This window comes from Electrophorus electricus, chromosome 3, assembly GCF_013358815.1.
Source record: "Electrophorus electricus isolate fEleEle1 chromosome 3, fEleEle1.pri, whole genome shotgun sequence".
Taxonomy (NCBI): domain Eukaryota; kingdom Metazoa; phylum Chordata; class Actinopteri; order Gymnotiformes; family Gymnotidae; genus Electrophorus; species Electrophorus electricus.
In genome coordinates, this window is record NC_049537.1 from 5,826,810 (window position 1) to 5,847,961 (window position 21,152).

Consider the following 21,152-nt stretch of genomic DNA (forward strand, 5'->3'; position numbering starts at 1 on the left):
CGCCATTTTATTGAAATGTGAGCAGAAATCAGGGCTATTTTTACACATCTCCGCTCCGGACAATATCAGGGCCCATTTCACGTCTTCATACAGGCTCACCTTGAGCCACTGTTCCCTGGGTTTGCGAAGGGCCCATAATGTCACCCCATTAATCTCCATGTGTGGGAGTGGGGTGGGTTTAGCCCCGCCGCAGACAACCTGTAAAACCGCGCTACCCAACCGCTCATCCACGTAAAGCTCGTCAAACAGCACCCAGGGCTGAGCCTCATATATCACTGCATTACGATCTCAGGCAGACGAGACAAAAGCCAAACAACTCTGGGGCGAGCTCCCCGGCTGCAATTGGAGTCACCATGGGCCGGTTATTTTTTCATGCCCCTATTTTGACCATCCTGTGTCGAGTCCTCCTGTTGTCTACATCCATCGCTCGGCCCCACTCTCCCATCTCAGGTAACAAGCACTCGGTATGACAAACGCCTCTGACGGCCTGGCCCCGTTTCACTCCTGCACTCCCCCTTGTTGACTGGGCTCAGACATGCTAGCATTAGCACACACACACACACACACACACACACTGAAAACTCCCATCATTCCCTATGGAACCGAGTTACACACGGCTTTGCACTTCAAACGCTAGTACTAAAACTGGAAGTGGGGCAAACAAACGAGTACAATAAATCTATGGATTAGGGTTGACACAAGCTGAGGACACTAACTGGAAACACTTACAAAAAGCCACAGATGGCTTGGATGCGCTCATACAACGCACTTTTTTCTTTTTTATGAGCCACGAAAGAGCTTGCCTTCACACACATGCAGAGGCCAGGGTATGATGAGCACACTGGGTGGTCATAAATGCAATAAATACGCACACATTCACAGACACCAGCATGCATGTGCAGATAAATATAGAACCGCAAATACACGGACACAGTTGCGCACAAAAGCTACGCATACATGCATGCATTCACATTAGGAAACATTTAAACATTTGGCATGGGCAAACAAATGATAAAAACTCTTTCACTGCTAAGGTCATATGATGGCTCAGATGCAGGCAGTACTGAGCCATCAATCATCCCTATTGTTTGATAACAAACACTGCAATGTGCTACACTGCAGCTTCTTATTCAACAAAGACATCAGTGTACGGAGACAGATCTTTCAACTCTCAGCATCCCAGAGGTCATGTTTAATCATGTTCTACATTTCTTTTCCTTGGCTCCTCAAACCATTTTCCCAGCCACAAGGCCCCATTACCACCAAGCCTAACCTAAACAGGATTTTCTTTTGTTACTTTGAACCGGTTCCTCAGTCTGGCACAGTGCCAGTTTATCTGCATGTGACATTTGTGCATGCATATCATTAAACTGCTTAATGAACTCCGCTGCACCGTCTTCCACCTCTGGCCATGAGGAGGGACTGCAATGTACAGAAAATTTCAGAGGAAGAGGAGGGGAAGATACACTAGTGTGCATAAACACACACACACACACACACACACACACACACACACACACACACACACAAACACAGAGCAACATGTAGTATCCAAGTTACCAGACTTTACTTTTTTGTCTTTCCCCATTGAAAACTCCATAGTAAAGGTAGCAGCATGCCATTTTCATGTCAGGTAGAAGTGCCTCCACAGGAAGTCCTGTTTTGCACAGTAGTCTGTAGATGGCCAAGATAAAAAGCTAAAGATAAATTAGAGTGGAGCAGTATATGGCTCTGCACTCATCTTCACCTCCTGCTGGTAAGGCTGAATTCTGGCTGAAAACAGGATATCGGTTTGAAACTCCATCCGTTTGTATGGAGAAAGCCATGCAGTGTTCATTAACGATCAATCCAAAATACACACACAACCAAAAGAAGCACAACGAAAGAGATGGTCCGCACAGCGCTTGGGCTGCTAACTACACATCTTCAAGAAGCTGCGCGCCTTTGCTGAATCCATGTCTGTTGGTCAGACACGGTTCCTTGGTCACACTATTAACATCCCAAATTTCCCAAACTGAATAAAACAGAATGTTGGCCATGATTTTAATATTAGTGCTGACCATGCTGAATGGGACATGTTTAGGTCTCCAGATACTGGGATTTTTCTACATTTCTATATCTCCATGTTCTGATTCATTCTTGGGAGGTGGGTTCTAGCTGACAATACATTTAGAATAACTTTAGATAGATTACAGTAATATATGAGCCAAAGTGTTCAATTAGTCTTAATTTACTAACTTTAACATTTGTTTCCTAGATAGAGATTAAGACTGCCTAAAATACATTTTCAACAGAAAATCTCCATTGAATATGTCATAGAAAATCTGACCTGACCAAGACTGAGAGAAAGCGGTCTAGGGTGTATAATTAGAATTTGAGACGGCAAAAGCCATCAAGAGCTCTTTTTTTTTGGCAGTCTATTCTAAATGCACACAAAACACAGGCAGTTGAGTAAGTGCAGACTGGCTATGGGCTCTACGGAGAGGACGGCCAAACCAAACCCTGGTTACAGGCCCCCAGAGACACGGGCTGCCTAGGGGCAAAACTACAGCCCATTTCTGCTGCAGAATGGGAACTAGAAGCTCCACTCCCACAGAGAACAACAGAAGTCATCCGCAAGCATTTCTGAGCAGAATTTCCCCAGACGGTGAACAGGGGTGTGGCTGGGCAAGACTGCATGGGGAGAGTAAATTGGAATGACAACTTTAAACGAAGGAGATTTAAAGAACTTCAACATGGTGAGAAACTTGCATTTAACTCTTTTACAATGAGACACCGCACACATGTGCACAGTGTACTTAAAAATGGCTTGGTGGGTAATGAGCTTGGCCTCCCAAGAGAGCAAAGGTCTCACCTCTGAACTTGCTCTTGACCTTTTGGTGTGGCCAGCAAGAGTCATTACAGCCAGGGTAAGAAAGAAGCTTCTGGAAGCAGAGATCTTTGAAAAGCCTTTTTACTCCCCACACACCATCTGGGAGGTGGGCCATTAGTTTATTCATGATCGCCTAAAGTAACAGTGCAAAATGTTTCAAAGTAAAAAATCTTAACCGAAGGCTACAATCCGTCTTTCACAGCTCTGTAATGCCTGTGGACTCTTGAAATGACTACCTCAAAAGTGGTGTTCATCCTGTCTAATATTCTGCCACTATTTTTATAACACTTACAATGCTGCAATAGAAAGCAAAATGTCTAACTACTGTTTCTTGGTACAGGAAGATTCATGTGTTGGCTGACAACAAGTGCACAGAAAATGTCTTAATTATCCCCAAGTGAGTGTCTGATACACACGGTGAAATATACTTGTGTATTGCTTGCCCTAAACAAATCACTAATGTTAAACTGATTTACACAACCATACAAAGAGACAAAGAAGCCTACCCTCTCGGCCAGAAAGGCTTTATGAGCCAGTCGCATGACATTCAAAACACTTCTAAAGCTCGCCGCTGTCTTTCCAGCTTTTCAGACCCGCAGCACTGATCCTGGATCAGCCTTCTCAGTAACTCACGCACTGCAGCCCCATGATAAAAGACTTCCTTTTGTTTTGAACGGAATGTTATTAGAATCCAAACAAAACCCTCCCTTTGGGTGGAGCTGAGAAAAAATAAAGTGATGATGTAAATTTAGAAACACACACACACAAAGAGAGAGAGAGACACACACAGACAGACAGACACACAGAACAGACTCGGGGTGGGATGGGAACATTTCTATTACTGCACACATAGTGAATATCAAATAGGTCTCCCAATCAATTCAGCTATGGCATACACATATAAATCAAGAGTCTAACATGTTAACCAAAATTTCTACTTTTCTAAGACTGTGCTTAAGTTATTTAGGAAGCAAAATGGGTAATAAACCAAAACTGATAATTTCTCAATTATAACACCATGTTAAAAGAAGAAAGTTTCTTTTCTTTTAACATCATACAGTAGTTGATGCAATTTCTGCAGTTTCATCTTGCCAGATGTTCCAGCTTCAGCCTAATAAAGATTTCACATAAAAACGTAACCGTGTCTTTCTTTGATCCGTGGCAGAGTGTATAGGCGCACAATGACCTAAATTGTGTTTGTGGATAACTTGCAAATTTGATGATTCATATAAGGTATACAATATTTGCTTTTTTGAGTATTTCCAGTCATTTGTAGTTTTTGGGATTCTAACGCATGCAGCTGACTTTGGTAGGCCTCTGCTACTGGATTAGAGTAGGCACATGTAGAGCTTTCTTCATCGGCTGTCTGATCACTCCTGATGTGCAATATAAACATGCAGATGGTAACCATCTGACTGTTTCCACACTCTCCACACTGACCATTTCATATTAGGCATTTGACTAGATTAGTTGACATACCGCCAGAGGAGATCAGACAGACTCGCAGCACTCTGGTTTGCATGTCCGGTTTGCCACTGCTGAGGCTTCTCTGACAGAGAAGCACGTTTTTGGCAAACAAAGGATTGGATTAGATATGCTTCAATAATAAAGAACCAGAATCTGATAATATAAATGTATGCAATATCTAAAAAAAAAGCATATGAAGATTCAAAAACAAATGTGTGTGGAAATAATATTGTATAGAGGGAAGGATCCAGCAGTCAGATAAAAAAAAAAGATACAATGCATAGTTTATACAGACAAAATTAAAAACTGAATTCCCCTCAGTTCTCATATTTTTTTCTATCAAAGATTCAACTCAGTATTATACCCACATGCATAAAAAGTACAATAACTATTACTAAGACACTTTTAGCTACCTCAGTGACCACAGAGTACCCCTCTCTGAGGTGTCCTAAGTAGTTATGGCTCGCCACAGAGGGCTTTGTTAAAGCGCTTGATTTGAGTCTCGTGTATTGTGTCTAGGGAAAAACAAAAAGGCATTTTCCCTACAACATACTGTAAATAAAAGCGGCTGTTGGGGGTATATGTGGCATTGACATGTAGTATTATGTACAAAACAAAAGCCCACAAGCGAACAGCTGTCAGACAGCTCTGAAGTGAAGCTGACACATCCACAGGAGGAGCAGTATGGACACTGCGACTGATGTGTGTTAAATGAGACTGGACAGGACTCAGTCCTTCACTACTGATCCAGAAACATCAGAAATCTTTTCCTTTTTTGTTGTTGCTGTAAATAAACCAACACCAGCAAATAAAATGAAAGCACTTCTGAAAACACAGGACAAGGCAATAGATTTTTTTTTGTTTAAACAAGGTGTTTATTTACAAATATGTATTATATTTGTCAACAAAACTAGAGAAAAAAAAAAACTAGAGAACTAGGCCAACAGTCAGTCAATCTTCCTCTTGAAATTTATGCTTGAAAAACTACAAGGGGAAAATGTTCACGGGCGAAGTGTTCATGAGGGTTGCTCACCCTCCACACTGCCTTAGGCCTACATAATGAAGTAATGACAAACGACAAATGTCCCACTAAACTGTATATTCAATACTCCAGAAGAAATCTTAAAAATATTTGTCCTGCACTGATCTAGCAATATTTTCAACCAACTGGCTTTCAGCACAGCTTCTATGAGTAAATGTAGTAAAACTAACATTATATGCCATCCAACAAGGGCCCTGGTGAAGAGTTTGCAATGACTTCTGCAGGGTAAACTAACGCGAAGCTTGCAGAACATCGTCAGATGTTCTGAGTCCAGAGCAACCCCCAAAGACTGTTCTTTAAACACAGTATTTCATCAACAAACAGCTTCTGCCATTTCTGCTCGTGATCGTCTCATCAGCGGTGCTAAACCCAGCTAACCGGCTTAGGAACGGCCACGTCACACTAACCAGAGCTCCACCGGCCTTATGGAACCGGCCCAGTCTACTTAATGGAAGATTAATGTGGTTGAAAGTGCAGCTGAGGCAAACTTAATGAGATTGGTATCTCTTTAAGGAAGAAATGGCGTAATCAGAAAGGCAGTGGGAGGAGTGTGGAGGTGGACGCTGCTTTGTCCTCGGTCTTTTACATGTGTGTTTAAGATCACGATGTGGGGTGAAAACAAGAAATGGGTTTGCTTGTGAATTAGAAAGAATTAACATATGCTTCTGCATTAAGGTCTAGAGCGGAATGTAAATGCTGAATGAAAAGCTTGGATTAGTTTACAGTGAACGGGGACAGCTCAATGTTATGATCACAAAAGTAGTTTTGGTGGGGGTTTTTTGGGGGGGGGGCATAGATGCCACAACAACTTGCATGATGGCTCAAGACCATTCCTCTCAGAGGAGCGGAAACGCAGGCCAGAAAGCACACAGGTATATTCATGTCAACGGACAGGATATACGCTGATGCAGAGAAAGCGATTCAGAGCAGGAATGCGGTTCCTTTGTCCGACCCTTCAGCACACAGTGACTCCAGCCTTTCGGCACACCGAGGTTACAACAGGCAGAGGAGAAACCTGATCCGAGATTTGATCCACATCCTCGAGCCCTATAGGATACCTTACACCACTGGTCTTTTTTTTTTTTTTTTTTTTTTTTTTTAACTGTTCCTATTCCAAATCTGTCCCTCAAGGATTTACCAGGATTATTTGAGATTTCTAGAAAGTAAATGGTGATACCCATACATTTGGTGGCACTTGTTCAAACGTAGGGGTCAGTCAGGGACAGCTGAGCTGATGGTGACGTGTGCAGGCCAGACCTGAAGCTCCTCGACCAATTACTTTATCCCTAACCTCAATTTGCAGTTGACAGCATTGCCTGCAAATATGAACCAGACTTTTTTTCTCCAAGCCAACAAAATTACCTCAAAAATAGGGCAAGATCTGCTAGTTTCTCTGCACGATTCGCATTGGCCAATCAGCTTTTGGCTCCACACAGTTCCACAGGAAAACGAAACAAAATTCAGATGTCACTGCAGAACTCATGATCGCTGGTACTTGTTGAATAGCTGCATTCTGATTCAACACAGTGAAATATCTGTCAACTGTAATTTTGTATGACAAGAGAGAGCTTTTGTTAATATCAATGGCCCATCAATCACTCAAGTGTTAGCATGGTCTATTAAGGGTAATATGTTTGTTTAAATGAGATTTAATTAGAGAGTTTTTCATTATAACAGCGCTGGACTCAAAAAAACATTTTTTTTCTCCTTCACGTAGACAAATTGTGGCTGCTAAAATTTACAGGCCTTTGCAAAATTTACAAGGAACAGCTAATTTTGCATGGATTAATCCTGAAGTGACACTTTATCTTTGAGACACTTCAAGACATGTGATATGTACAGTTTGAACTTTGAGCTTTGGCTTGACAAATGGTTCTGCACGATGGGAAGAAGAGGAGCAGAGAGCTGAAAGTGCAGAACAAAGGCCTTAGTCAGTGCAGTTAAGAGATTATTACATGGTACGCTGAAGCATGTGATTGTGAGCAGCTGAGAGGACAGCAGTGGTCATTTTCACTGGGTCAGCTGGGACAGAGGGGCAGCTAGTGGGGAATTCCAAGAGGTCACATCCTGACCCTCAGTGTGTGTGTGTGTGTGTGAGAGAGAGTGGGAACAGTGTGTTTAGTGTATGTGCATGTATAAGTTAAATTCAGGGCTTTAGGACAACGAGAACAGTTTGTGGTAAAATGACTGAGCATAATCAGAGAATAAACTGGACTAAACTGAAAGAAAGAGTGCGAGAGAGAGTCAGACAAAGTGAGAGGAGAAACTTGTCTTTCTCCTGTTGTAATCCTAGTCACTGCATATTATGACCTTTAAATGACCTCAGAATTCTAAGTAGAAGATGCTCACCACACCAGAACTGTTGGAACTCATACTCCGGTGGCTCACACACACTCACACAACTGCTGCTGTACTGTGCCACATGGCTAGGTGAAGATCACTGCTATGCACTGCTCTGATATCAGGCTCTCTTTGTGTGTATGCTCCACTTCAGTTACCAGTGACCTAACTGCACAGCAGTGCAAAAACCGACACAAGCCTCCATGCAAGTCTACTGTACATCTGCACATTATTTTACACCTCAGAGGTGCTATGTAACATCTTTTCATGTATTGCACACACACACACACACACACACACACACACACACACACACACACACACACACACACACACAAGCCTAACAGTCATCCAAAAGTAGGCGAGTCCAGAGCAACCCCCAAAGACTGTTCTTTAAACACAGTATTTCATCAACAAACCTCAGCAAGCTGGAACACATTAGAGGCCGAATCTGGAGCGAGATGTGGCGAGGCAGCGAGGCAGCGAGGCAGCCAGGCGTTTGAGGGCACAGCATTGCGTGCCTTTAGGACGGAGAAACAAGAAATAACTGGGAGAATAAATGAGGAGCCGTAATGTGAATGGATGGGTTGTTTTATTTCCTCGTGTATTTGTGTGTGCATGTGTAGAATGGGAGGTGGGGCAGTATTATGTTCGCCTAATCGCTGACAGATTGACTGCCTGCAGTAGACTGAAGTGAGCCATGAACGTCAAGCGGCTGCTTCGGTGCACGCGAGAGAGCAGCCCCGCACCGCCCAGGTGTGCCCGCCCTCCCCGGCCCGGGCTCCGCCAGCCCTCCCCACGCTGTCCCCGAGGTCTCGTCTGACCCGTGGGTTAATGTTAACTCCTGCTGGCCTGCCTGCCAGTCGCACATCACCCTGAGCGTTGCTGGGCGTATGTGTGGGGGATTGGGCCCAACACGCGCGCGCTCACACACACACGCACACTGCAACGCTGCTAGCCTTGGGCAAAGCCAACAGTGCTGGGTCAGGAACATGAGCTACTTAAGTAGGTTATTCTGGGTTCTGGAATCTGTGCATAGATGCCAAAGAGCAGTGGGAGACAGACACCCTGCTGCTGAACACACCATCGGTCCAGTCCCCACACAGTGCCCTCAGCTGTAACAGCACTCCATAAATCTTTTGCTTTTTATTTTCTCTAATGGGGGCTGAGGTGGGGTGTGGTGAGGGTGCTGCGTTTGGGTAATATAAACAATAACGTTTGATTGAGGTCACAAAGTCATCTCGTACCAGGCATTAGATTAACATTCCTCCCCCCAGCCCGTACACACTCTCAGAGTTATACGGCACACAAAAAGACACAATGAAATTAGAAATTCCAATGTGATGCTGAAATGAAGGCCTCCAACACAATGTGATCATACTTCATCCACTCAAATCATGCACAAAAACAACTCGCGTTCACAGTCAAAAAATAAACAAATCGCATTCCCGTTCAAAAAATAAACTTCAGATTTATGAGCACTCACTAAATAAATCGGAAAAATGTCGACCTTGCATGCGCATACACATCTTCTCATGGTAATTTTGGAGGTTCCATGACCAAAACTGAATGTTTTGACTCTAGATTATGGTACTCCAAAGAGGAGTCTGGTGAATCTCCTTTTGGGAGACATCCATAAGTTAAATAAACTTCAGCCCGAGAACTCCATCGGGCACTAAGTCAAACTCTTTTCATTAAACCACAAAACAGACCACGGAGGGAGCCCTAACTGCCAAGAGCTCCGACAGGAAGGCAAGATTCATTACAGCAGACTGCTGCTGGGCCTCGAAGGAGTCAGTTATGTTGAATCAGACCTTGGAGAGGAAGATCATCTCTTGCTCCTCTCCTCACTCTTATACTCTGCCATCTATCCACAAACATTCACTGGCCTCTCAGCCACCTCCATCAGCCACCAAGACAGCAGTGCACCCACGCACAATCAGACTCACGCTGCTCATTTTATGCAGGAATGACCAATCGCTCCCAATGAAGGAAGAGATACCGATTACGTTACCACTAACAATTCCGATTACTTGCAAAAGTCTAGTAATTGACATCAGCTCTGAAAACAAGCTGCGGTGCACATCTGCTAAAGAAGGCTGAGTGCTGAGGGCAGGACTGCGCGGGGAGCTCGGAGCCAGAACCTTCCGCTGTCTCGCAGTTATGAAGCAGATCAAGCTGTTGAGAGGAGGAGGAGGAGGAGGAGGAGGCCCCACAGAGGGCACACCTACCTGGGGCAGCCTGCATCTCCATCAGGCCTCCCACCGAGATGAGGGCCTCCAGAATCTTCACATGGTGCTCGGGGTTCACGTCCGCACTGGAAACAGGAGGAGTGGGGGAGGGGGAGGAGAAAACAAAAACACTGCATGTCGGCTACAGCCAATAAACAAAGAAACATGAGGTCAAACATTCGGTTTTCAGAAGATTTCAGTTTCTGCGTGGAGGCAGGTTACAGAGGTTACAGGTTACAGAGGTTACAGTGTGGGTGCCTGAACGTGTGCGCACAGGTCTCGCGGCCCACACGCATGAGCGCTTAGTGCGACGGACTGGATCGCATCCTGAAATGCGGCGTCCGGAAGGCCTGCGAGCCCATATTCAGGGATAGAGCTCAGCCCGATTCCCGATGCTAATTTCTTATTCCTCGGGCCGGTGAGGCGTATATGACCTCGGCGGTTGACCACACAAAATGACCGTCTGAGCCAGTTCGCTCCTTGGCCCTAATTGCACAAGACGGACAGGACAGTAGATGGCACGCAGTAAAAGGGAAGTTCCGTGGCTTCTCTCACTTGGAAGCGAGCCACAATCAAATAAGAGTGAGGTGAGTTAATGGAGCACAATACACAGGCTGTGTTCCCAATGACTCCCTCGTACACTACTCCCTATTAAGTATCTTAAAGGGTTCTATTCAGGAAAGCACGTGATAGGGTATATGATGTCAGTGCTTACTAAGTAAATGTGATCGAATGTGACAAATATTTGAACCCTTAAAAAACCAAAAAAAAACCAAAACAAACAACAACATCCAGGGATGCTTCAAACCATCAGCAATGCATCACAAGAATCCTTCTGTGACCGGAAGCTCCTGATAATCATTAGACTGCAGTGGTTTCCACGCAGTGCTGCCACCATGAGCAACGCCTAACGCAGCCGGGAATTTATCATCATCATCACACACTACAGAATCATTTTATTCAACAATGTAGTTGACATTATATATACACACACACACATTTGTGCTAACAAGACAATTTTTGGAGTCCTTTGTGTAAAACAAACAAGATTATGACATTCCACGGTTATGACACAGTTTTATCATTTTGTCATCCAGTTCATAATATAGAAAATGTGGTTTGCACATTAGAAGCCCTTTTATTGTGTGCCTAGGCTCTTGTCAGACAGTGTTGCACTAAACTCCTCTCACTAAAGTAGAGCATTTTAAAGAGGATTTTCAACACCTGTTTGACTAGACCCTATGTCATATTCAAGAGGTAGGTATATTTGTGTGCATCAGTTTGAAAGAGAATGCAAGCGCATGTGAAATTCTGTGCAATTTTCAATGCACAAACTGGTTTTTCAAAGAAATTCTCTTTGCCTTACATTAGCATTAAATTGGAAATGCATTTAACGTACACTGGTCTCACCTAAAGTTAGTGTTGAAGGCTATGTTCCACAAACACACAGTCACGCTGGTTTTCCAAACTAAATGTTGGGTATGAGTCACATTCAGAAATGGAGAGACAGACCCTCAGGTATCAGTATGTTACAAACTCCTACCAGACAGACAAAAAGGAGGGTGGAACCTCAGAATAATGTAAAGCAAGGTTACCTGTACCTATGCAGTTGGATACAAATGGACATAAAATAATAAATGATGCACACACACAAAAAAATTACTTTGACCATAACCAGTGAACCCATCTTGTGTACTTAAACCCTCAACCTCACACAGCTCATTAACCCAGTCGTCCTGTACAAAACACACTTGATGTGATGCAATGTAAACAAAAACAAACAAGGAAAGTAATTTTGTAATGGTTAGCTTACTTCTAACATCTCTTTGGAAACACAAAATATGTTCAGGAAAACTTATTTTCCATTGACCTAGGTCTACCACTTTCAGAGATGCTTTCTCTCGCATAGCTGTGCTGAAAGCCCAGGAGAGTGGTAACTACAGTCTTTCATTGGGCTTCTTACCTGAAGTGGTTGTTTTTGAAGACTGCCTCGCTGTAGGCCTGACCCAGAAGCCTGGGACTCGCCTGAGCAGCTCCCTCACTTTGGGCCACCTTGCTGAGGTGCCGGGTCAGATGGACGAGTAACTGGTGGTTAGACTGTGGAACGCTGGGGGAGTCCAGGATTTTCTTCAGCTGCTGACCACACTCCTCCAAATTCTGAGTTTCTGTGAGGGAGATGGGGGGGGGGGGGGGGGGGGGGGGCTCATTTCACAGTCGGGATCTTTTATGGCTTTCGGCCTTTTTGTATATTTTACTTCTCCCCGAGTTCAGCCGTGTCTGTGTTCTCGGGCCCTTCTGCATGACTATAACACAGTCTGGGAAGACAGAGTCACGCTGCTCAGTGTAGCACCCCCACTGCTAATAGAGACAACTGCAGCTCCGGGACACTTGGCTCCAGACTCCAGACTCACACTGCTCGGATTCCGTGTGAGCTTCAGGGAGCACCTCTGGTAGTTAGGAGTGTTTACCAGCATGAAACAGTATTTGATGTCATTGCACACTATGTATACACTCCCACCCCTAAAACCCACAACATGGCGGAGAAGATGCATAAGCCTACTGTGTATTTAAAACAAGTAAACATCTCTCGCTTGCAGAAGCAGGCAGATGTACACAGGAGAGGTTCACGGCTGTCGAGCGGCCGTCACCGACGCTAATGTATAGCGTTATTAGGGGGAGGACAACGTGTTTCGCTAGCTGGCATCAGTACCTTTCTCTCACTGGCAGTGTTTTGCATGTGTCACAATGTCATATCACTGATGTTTCGCATGAATGCCATGATGTCATATCACTGGCCTAATTCTGTAGGCCAGTTCTGCACCTCCTCCGTGTTCCATGCTGCGGGTGTGCAGCGTTGAAGGCCACAGGCAGCTCTGCGGTGCACAACACACTGGGGGGAGACAGGCTGTCATTACTGGAACACGCCATAGAGGCAGCATGCTAGTCATCAGAGAGCGATAGAGAGCGGAGGAGCAGACAGCAGAACTACAGGAGAAAGACGCTGAGTCAGCAAAGAACCCCCCCCTTTCCAGTTTCCACACCACACACAGACAGATGGACAGACACACCACATGCACAGACCATACTAGTCGCACGCGCGCACACACACACACACACACACACACACACACACACACACACACTTGAAAACTATGTAGCCATCAGCCATAATGTGGGCAGAACAAAAATAATCTTATAGTTGTCCAGGATTATCTCCACCTACTGATGATAAATTATGCACTATGGAGCATTCAGCAGACATATGGTCCACTTTCTTTCTTTTGCCAGTATGGGTCGTGTGCATTACCGTCTCATCTCTGATGGCCCCACCGATGATGGAGCTGCATAATAAAGCCATGCACGGGGGACTGTAACGAGGCTAACCTGCTAGCCTAGCGCTGCCCCGCGGCTTGCTGTCTGCTAATGCAGCACGGGGAACAAAGCTCTTATTTAGACTGCCCCCGAGGCATTAATGAGACCTGTGGGCGCAGCCACACTAAACAGGCCAACATCTGTTCTTCAGCCCCAGTTTTGAAAGAGCACCGTGATCATACATCACCCTGGAGTGATGTTCCTCCAGTCACCTAGAGCCAACACAATGGAGACAGCAGATAAAACCACAGTTAGGAGGAGTACCTTATAACCTACCTATAGAGCCACTTATGCATCAGTGTGAGACCTGTTAAATACATTTAAAAGATGTGTCAATAATAAACTAACCAAAATGTCTAAGGTTGTACATACAGGCAGATAACAGATAGCCCAGTTCATAAAAAGAATGTGTAAATCTTACCCGTTATGACACTCAGTGTAAGTAAAGACTAAATTTTAAAAGCACCTCAACCCCCCCCCCCCCCCACACACACAAACACGAACAACCTCTCAACCTCCTGCCAATTACACTTCCACTGTGAATTACGAGCGTGAGAAGGACATTAAGGCGGGGCTAGTTAAGTCGCCTCAACCGCGGCGCTTATGTGTAAGATAAGTGTCCAGAGGTCACAGGCAGTGGGCAGTGAAAGGCAGCGGGGGGTCGAATGACGAATGTCTGACAATCTGCCAGCTCAAATGTGGGTTAGTAATTTGACCTTGGCCTAGGCCCCACAGACCACTGACAGACCTATGCCCTATGCAGCCGCAAACACAAACACACTTCAGACATCAGCCATCGCGCTTAAAATATGTACAGATTACATTTGAAGAACAGCCTCCATCTCATCACACATGCACACGCACACACAAACATTGAACCCTGTGGGCCATGATCGATGGCGAGTGACCCCTGTTCAGTAAAGGTCAGGGCCAAGGGCTTCCAGCTACTGTTAGGAACTTGGCCGAGACCATCTGGCCTCAGCATGAAGCAACTGGGGGAAGGGCTGCCCAGCAGACAACCAATCACATTCCTGCAAGGGGACACAGCAGACCCCCATAGGCCAGATGTGCCCTGCTATTTCAAGATTATATTGCCTGACAGATAACAGTGAAAGGTGCCATTAAGATTAGCGTTAGCTATGAACCACACGTCACTATGAGCACCACATCTGCTGGAAACTACGACGGATCTATAAAGTCTTTGTAAACTTTTTAATTGTGAAGCTGGAGTGAGCCTGAGCTACAGGACAGGGTAGGAATAGCAGGAATTAACGTTCAGAGAAACTGCGACCAAGGCTGGTTATAGCCTAGAAACTACTCCCCCCCCCCCCCGGATAAGAGCGTCTGCTAAATTCTGTAAATGTAAATGTGTAATTATTCAAATGTTTAATGTGTGAATATTAAATATGCATTACCTCATTGTTTATGCTTTAAGAATCATGTATACAAATTACAGGACACACAATACATAAAACATTTTAGGAGGTTTTCTTTTCTATTTGCAGTTTGCAAGCAAGTAACTAGTAAATCAAGACAGAAATAAGTCTGGATTTAGAGGGCTTATTTTGGACGTTTTTCATAAATTACCTAAAATTGCCCTTATTCACTGCAAACAGCTTCTGTGAAAAGGGGCGAGATGAAGGCCAGCACCGTCATCATCACGAGGCACTGCTGAGAGAATAGAGCTTACATAATTCACCCAGTCAGTCCCAGCTAAATCAGGCGGCTCTCCGGAGCAGTCAGAAAGGGCTAAGGGAGTGTGTTTTCTGTGTTGACTTCAGTAGGAGTAATTCAGAAAGAGATTAGAGAGAAATGGTGTTCTCTCACCCGTGGGCATGTTAGCACCTTTGTTAAAACACAAAAACAAACACAGCGCATGTGCACACACCCACCAAAGTCACCTGCTTTTGAACAGGACACGCACATGTTGGTTTATCCCATTATGATGAAGCCGTCCTCTGCAACTGACAGTTTGGCGCCCAGGAACACCGACATGCCCTGCCTGCCACGGCAGCTTCGCTACGGAAGCACTTCACAGCTTGCCTGCCCGTCCCGGACGGAGCGGCTGTGTTTTTTTTTTCCCCTGTGTGCGCATGTTGTGGCAGGGCTCGTGGCGAGCGCTTACCCTGAGCAGTGTAGACTAGCTCACTGTACACCACCTCCGGGATGAGGGGGCACAGCAGGTCCTGCAGGTAAGCCCTCAGGGTGTCTGCCAGGACAGTCAAGGCATACTGCTCACAGTCCACCGCAGCAGGGTCTGTGATGAGGGAGGGAGGGGGAGAGAGAGAGAAAGAAAGAGAGAGAGGTGTAACTGTAGACACATTACATACTCTCTCTATTATTCATCTTAAGCGAGCAGGAGTCCACTCCGAGCAGTGACTTCCTCTCAGCTGAGGTGCCCCTCCAGGGGCCGCTGGCCCGTGGCATGCCTCACTGAGACAGCAGCTCCGAGTGGGAGCCTTCCAGTCAATAACTCACTGCCTCAGATAATGGCAGCTCGGGACACGTGCAATTATACTGCAGGATTTTTAAAGGGCCTTCATTGTGCTGAAATTATAAAGGCATATTGATATATTGAGAAGGCATAAAAGAGGCTCACTGTTCTCGCACGTATTCCAGATGAAAGCCTTGTAATTTATAGTTAGGACATAATTGTAGATTTATGCATCGCTCCTGCATGTTTAATAGCAGGCCAAGAACAGAGAAAGTACTTATGCAATTAAATGACATGCAAAGATTAAACCACGCACACTAAAATGCAAGACAAGCTAAGCAGCAGACAATATTTCTAAATAAAATCTGTAGAAAAAAGGTTTGCATGTGCTTCCTTCTCTGCATAAAAAGCCTGCAGACTTATATCCCTTTGAAGGACCTCCTACACAGCACTGATGTGGGAGCAACTGGCTAGACACATTGTATAGGATAACTAGGCATGGATGGAACATGGCACAACTGGAGCCGAGTCGGAGCTCGCTGCTGCCACCCTCACTGCCTTCGTTGGCTGCGACCTTGGCAGAATACATTCAGCAACGATTCAGGCAGCTTGCAACACAGTGTCTGCATTAGATCATGGAGCCTTTCTTCTCCACTGTAGAGAACCGAACGGCGAAGGTCGAGGGTTGTCCAAGAGGGCCATTGTTGGCGTAGATGAAAACAGGAATGAATACCCATGTTAGCCTGGGGGCACTTGTAGACAAACTGCAGACAAGGATATTCACATGGATACAAGGCTTCCGAGCAGCACAACAAAATCCCATCTGTTCAGACGTGGTACACTCACAGGAGAAATCAAAGACGAAGCCATATGAAGAGGATGGCAACTATTGTTTGAGAAACTAAAGCAGCTTCTCTCCACTTCTGCCTCTCCCCTCCTCTACAGCATTACCCTCTACCCTCTTCTGTGTTCCAGCTTTCTTTCCTCATCTAGGTGTCCCCTGCTCTCTACCTCTCCTCTCCTCTCCTTTCCCCTCCTCTCTGCATCTCCCTCTCCCCTCCTTTGCACCCCAGTCGTCTCCTGTCATCCACCTCCACACTGCAGCTAAATAGTTAATAGCATTGATCGGCCCTCTGCCTAATTGTGAAGTTTCCCCGTCATCGGCTTCCAGTGAGATGAAAAGCCCATTAAGCTCTGCTGATGACCTTCTCCCTCAGCAAACGTGATTGGTTTGTAGACCTGCAGCTGCATATGCTACCAATGCAGAGGTCTGGGGCGCACACATACACTCCGTATGTAAAACATGGCAAACACCAGCAGGTCGCAATACGTCCAGTGAATACTGGCATATGACACGTACAGACTTTGGCGAATTCAAAACTTAGCGGATAAGACGTTCTACGTTCCATCCAGGGAAGGTTTTCCATTTCTTGGGTAGTGGTAAAGGGTTGACGCTGTTAGAGTCACCAGTGACAGCTGTTTAATCCTCACAGGTTCAGGCCAATGTACAGATCCCTTCTACAAAACCACACCACCATAGAGTAACTAAAGTCAACAGCCCAGGCAGGATCACTGCAGGAAACCCAGGGCAGCCGGCAACATGAACTGAAATGTCAAACCTTCCATTTACACCAGCAAATGATAACCAGTCCAGTCGTTGTTTTGGTCTATTTGTGATGAGGAGTGTATTCTCTTTCGAAGTCAGCCTATATTTTCATGTCAACCAATATTCTCTGAACTTGCTTATATGACCAGTGCTGGACTATAACAGAGCTGCATTATCAAAGAGCTATTCCATGCTATTTGCTTTTTCCCGCGGCACACGTGCACAGTCAAGCGAGAAACTAACCCCTATTGATCAAACCCCTCTCAATGAATCCCATTTACTGGTCCTCCTAACCAGTTAATGCATCTACATATATTTCTTATTTTTCTAATCAGCCCACAGTGGATGCCCATCTCTCAGCTTTTCATTCCTTGCCACGAGCCCAGATCGATCGTTTCTTCCTGCACGGCTTGATCCATACATGGTTGGAATTTCTCTGGGTGCGCTTATCGATGCCTGCCTCCCCCTTCCCTCTGCTAACAGACTCCTTCAGCTCATCAATCAGACTTTGGCCTGCCGCCTCCTTCCTGCGCCAGCCCCCCACTTCGGCCATACCTGTCAATTGAATTCACTGTCAAATTTGGCCGTCCGATCCATCTGCTCCGGCCCCATTGATCCACGTGGGCTTTATCTGTGTACCTAACGCCTTATGCTGGTCATCTGGGAACAAAGCTCCAATCAGCCGGCCCGGCTTAGGCCAGGCCCTTCACCCTGCAATCCCAGCCTCCCGCTGGCTTAAAGCATTCTGGTACTGCTTGCTTAAAATATGGTTAGAGAGGATACATGATAAAGACCTCATTCATACAGGATTAAGGGCACGCAGTAATGTCCTGGGTGCCAGTCCTTTAAAGGAAAGGACTTTAGGTTTTATGCAGGCTCTGAAGTGTAGAAATGACTTCACATTGACCTGTTAGGTAGGCGTCATGAGGCGCTCAGGGTAAAACTTTGCCAGCTAGTCATTTCTTGTTGCTCATTATCCACACAGATGGCTCTGGCTCCATGGAGGAATAAAATAGTGCAGAAGTACAAGTAGTAACTCCAGTATCTGACTGACATTAAGCAGTCAACGAATCCGGTGAGAGAGAGAGAGAGAGAGAGAGAGAGAGAGAGAGAGAGAGCAATGACTAAATATGAGAACCCTAAGGAAAAGACTATTATACAGTTTTGCTTAGAACTAAAGTTTTCCCAGAAGGGATGGGAACCTTTAATACTGGACTACATACATGTGTGTTTCTTAAAACTAAACCAAGACCCTATTAATATTAAAGCAAAAATCAAGGATTTCACCATTACAAAGTAACCCATTTGCTATAATGAAGCTAGCAACTACATTTACCTTCTTTGCTGGTCAGTGCACAAGCTACTTGCTGATCTGCAACACTTCCATGCGATATAGTGAAACACCAAAATGCCTTAGCTCACCAAAGTTTATGGAGTAAACACATTATTACATTTCTCAATGCTTAACAACTATGATTAATGCAACTCAAAAGTAGTGCTTGTTGTCCTGCTGATTCCCAAAGTGGATTAGCCTTTTGTCCCCACTCAGACATAATAGGCCTTATCGAAAGGACAAGGGGGGGGGGTCAAATTATCAGAATAATTTCCAGGAAAATTATTCAATCTAACCTAATGGGAAGACTTGAAGTATGCTGTTATGGTCAAAGTGGGACAGCATTTCTTCACTCTTAACAGAATCATCGCCACTTTAATTCTGATTACCGAGTGATCTAATCTTTCCATCAGCTTCGTGTCATGCCATGGGAACACGTTCAAGCAGTTCATTGTGGTAAATGCTGCAACTGTGTAGCACAAAATGCTGCGACTGTGTTTCAGAAAAAGTGCCCTGTTGCCAAATAAGCCATTGGCTTCTAGATCAAAAGGCAGGCCTTAAGTGAATTACTGCCATAGAGAATGTAGATCTGATTAGTCCATAATTTGGGCTATCGATTTATAAAATTCTTATAAACCTTAAGGGCAAAGAGCAAGAGAGGAGAGAGAGTGAGTGTGTGTGTGTGTGTGTAACATTAGCCTGGACGGTGGGATCACATGGGAAGGTTGACCTATCCATGCTGCATTCATAAGATATGACAAGAACAGGTGACGTGGGCAGTATGAGAATATGAGCTAGAGGTATAATCCAAGCGCTGGCGTTTAAACTAATGAACAATACGGTCACCCCAGGCAAAAGAATATATGCCCCATCACAAAATATTAAATCTAGACAAATTATCGAAACTTGTTTCTGAACTACCTAGTGTACACTTGCTGTGGTGCGGGAATTAATTACTACGTAAGGAGAGGCCAAATTACATAAACACACAGATGTGTGTCTCCTTATAGGAAACCGTTGTTGGGTGATCTTAGGTTTGCATGCAGCAATAAAGCAACTGAAATTGAGAGAGTGAACATTCAATAGATTTCCAATCCATCATACCTGTAGAAACCTGATGAATCTTAAGTAAGGAATTACATCTGTGCATCTATGTTTATGGGTGTGTTTGTGCATCTGTGTGTGCCAGAGTGTAAGAGAGAGAGAGAGGGAGAGAGAGTGGGAGGATGTCTGATAGTGTGCGTTTGTATGCAGAATGCATGACAGCCTGATGTATTGCAATGTGATTTCACATGTGTGAAGGCCCAGCTCTGTGACAGAGATGGATCTGAATTCATTTTTTTTCTCCTCTCCATTCTCTGCGTCACTCTTCATTTTCACTCACAAATCAAAGTATTTCCTCCACAGATTACGAGTCACACTCTGCTCACCTCATGCTATACGATTACTAGAGCAGCTACCATCAATTTTACTTGATATTAGGGCCAAAGTTGCTCTTCATGTACAGACACTTAATCTGCTTGAGAAACCCAATAATAAAAGCAGTCGCTTTTAAAGAGACTTGATGCATATAAGTGTGCAAATAAGACGTTTTAATTGCTAATTTTGGTACCTAAACTGAAGTGTGAAGTATAAACATATATCCAAATTAATGTAAATACAGATATAGAAGCCAAGAAAATACTATTACTGTTTGGAGGAAAGAATAGGGAAAAAAAAAAAAAGGAAAAAAAAAAAAAAAGGAAAAAAAAAAAAAAAGAGAATTCAACCTTCTGTATATGAGGAATATAAAACTATACAAATATAAAGCTGAGCCAAGGAACTCCATTTCCAGTCCATTCTCTATCTGTGCTGGTTTCACCATAAGCAACATGTGTCCTATTAGAGGAACTAGGGCTCGGAGTTCAGTCCAGACTAATGCTGGTCAACCTTTCAATAGCGTTTCCTTACTTTTATCTTGAACACAGTTCCCAATCACCCATTAATCCAACATTTGTTCCCAACCCAGACACCTGACTTCTTGCTTCAACCTTTCCATCACCTCTCCCATCTTTAGCTATCCACCCCTGGTGCAGCACAAGAGACCAATGAACTTTGGTGCTTCTTATTTAAGAGTGCGCTCATAGACAGGAATGGACACAGTGACATTCTGCTGACACAGGTCACCAAGGGGGCTGGAACCAGCTGAAAGCCATAGGAGGCCACTGGGTAGCAAAAAGCCCAAACTCACCCCAGTCCAGCACCAGACCTGAGCACAACTACAGGTAGAGGTTGGTTAGGTCCTAGATAAGATATTTTGGCAGTGCCTTTTCAGAGTCATTTATTTTAATAAAAAATATTAAGATTGCACTTCCTGACCTGCTGGATATGCATGTGTTTGTATGTTAGAGTGGATATAGGCATGTACGTAGCATAGCCTCTTTGTGTTACTATTAATCCTGATGCTGAGAGCTGG

At 44.7% G+C, this 21,152-nt stretch overlaps 1 protein-coding gene across 1 annotated transcript; it reads right to left on the reverse strand.

Moving 5' to 3' along the window:
• Positions 1–8,159: 8,159 nt before the first annotated feature.
• LOC113570437 (phosphatidylinositol 3-kinase regulatory subunit alpha-like) lies at positions 8,160–17,917 on the reverse strand. The gene is made up of 5 exons (XM_035524031.1): positions 17,740–17,917; positions 15,450–15,581; positions 11,916–12,117; positions 9,953–10,038; positions 8,160–8,242 (listed from the first exon to the last, which is right to left on the reverse strand). The coding sequence occupies exons 1-5, from the start codon at positions 17,915–17,917 to the stop codon at positions 8,160–8,162; spliced, it is 681 nt and encodes a 226-aa protein (XP_035379924.1).
• Between the last annotated feature and the right edge of the window lie 3,235 nt (positions 17,918–21,152).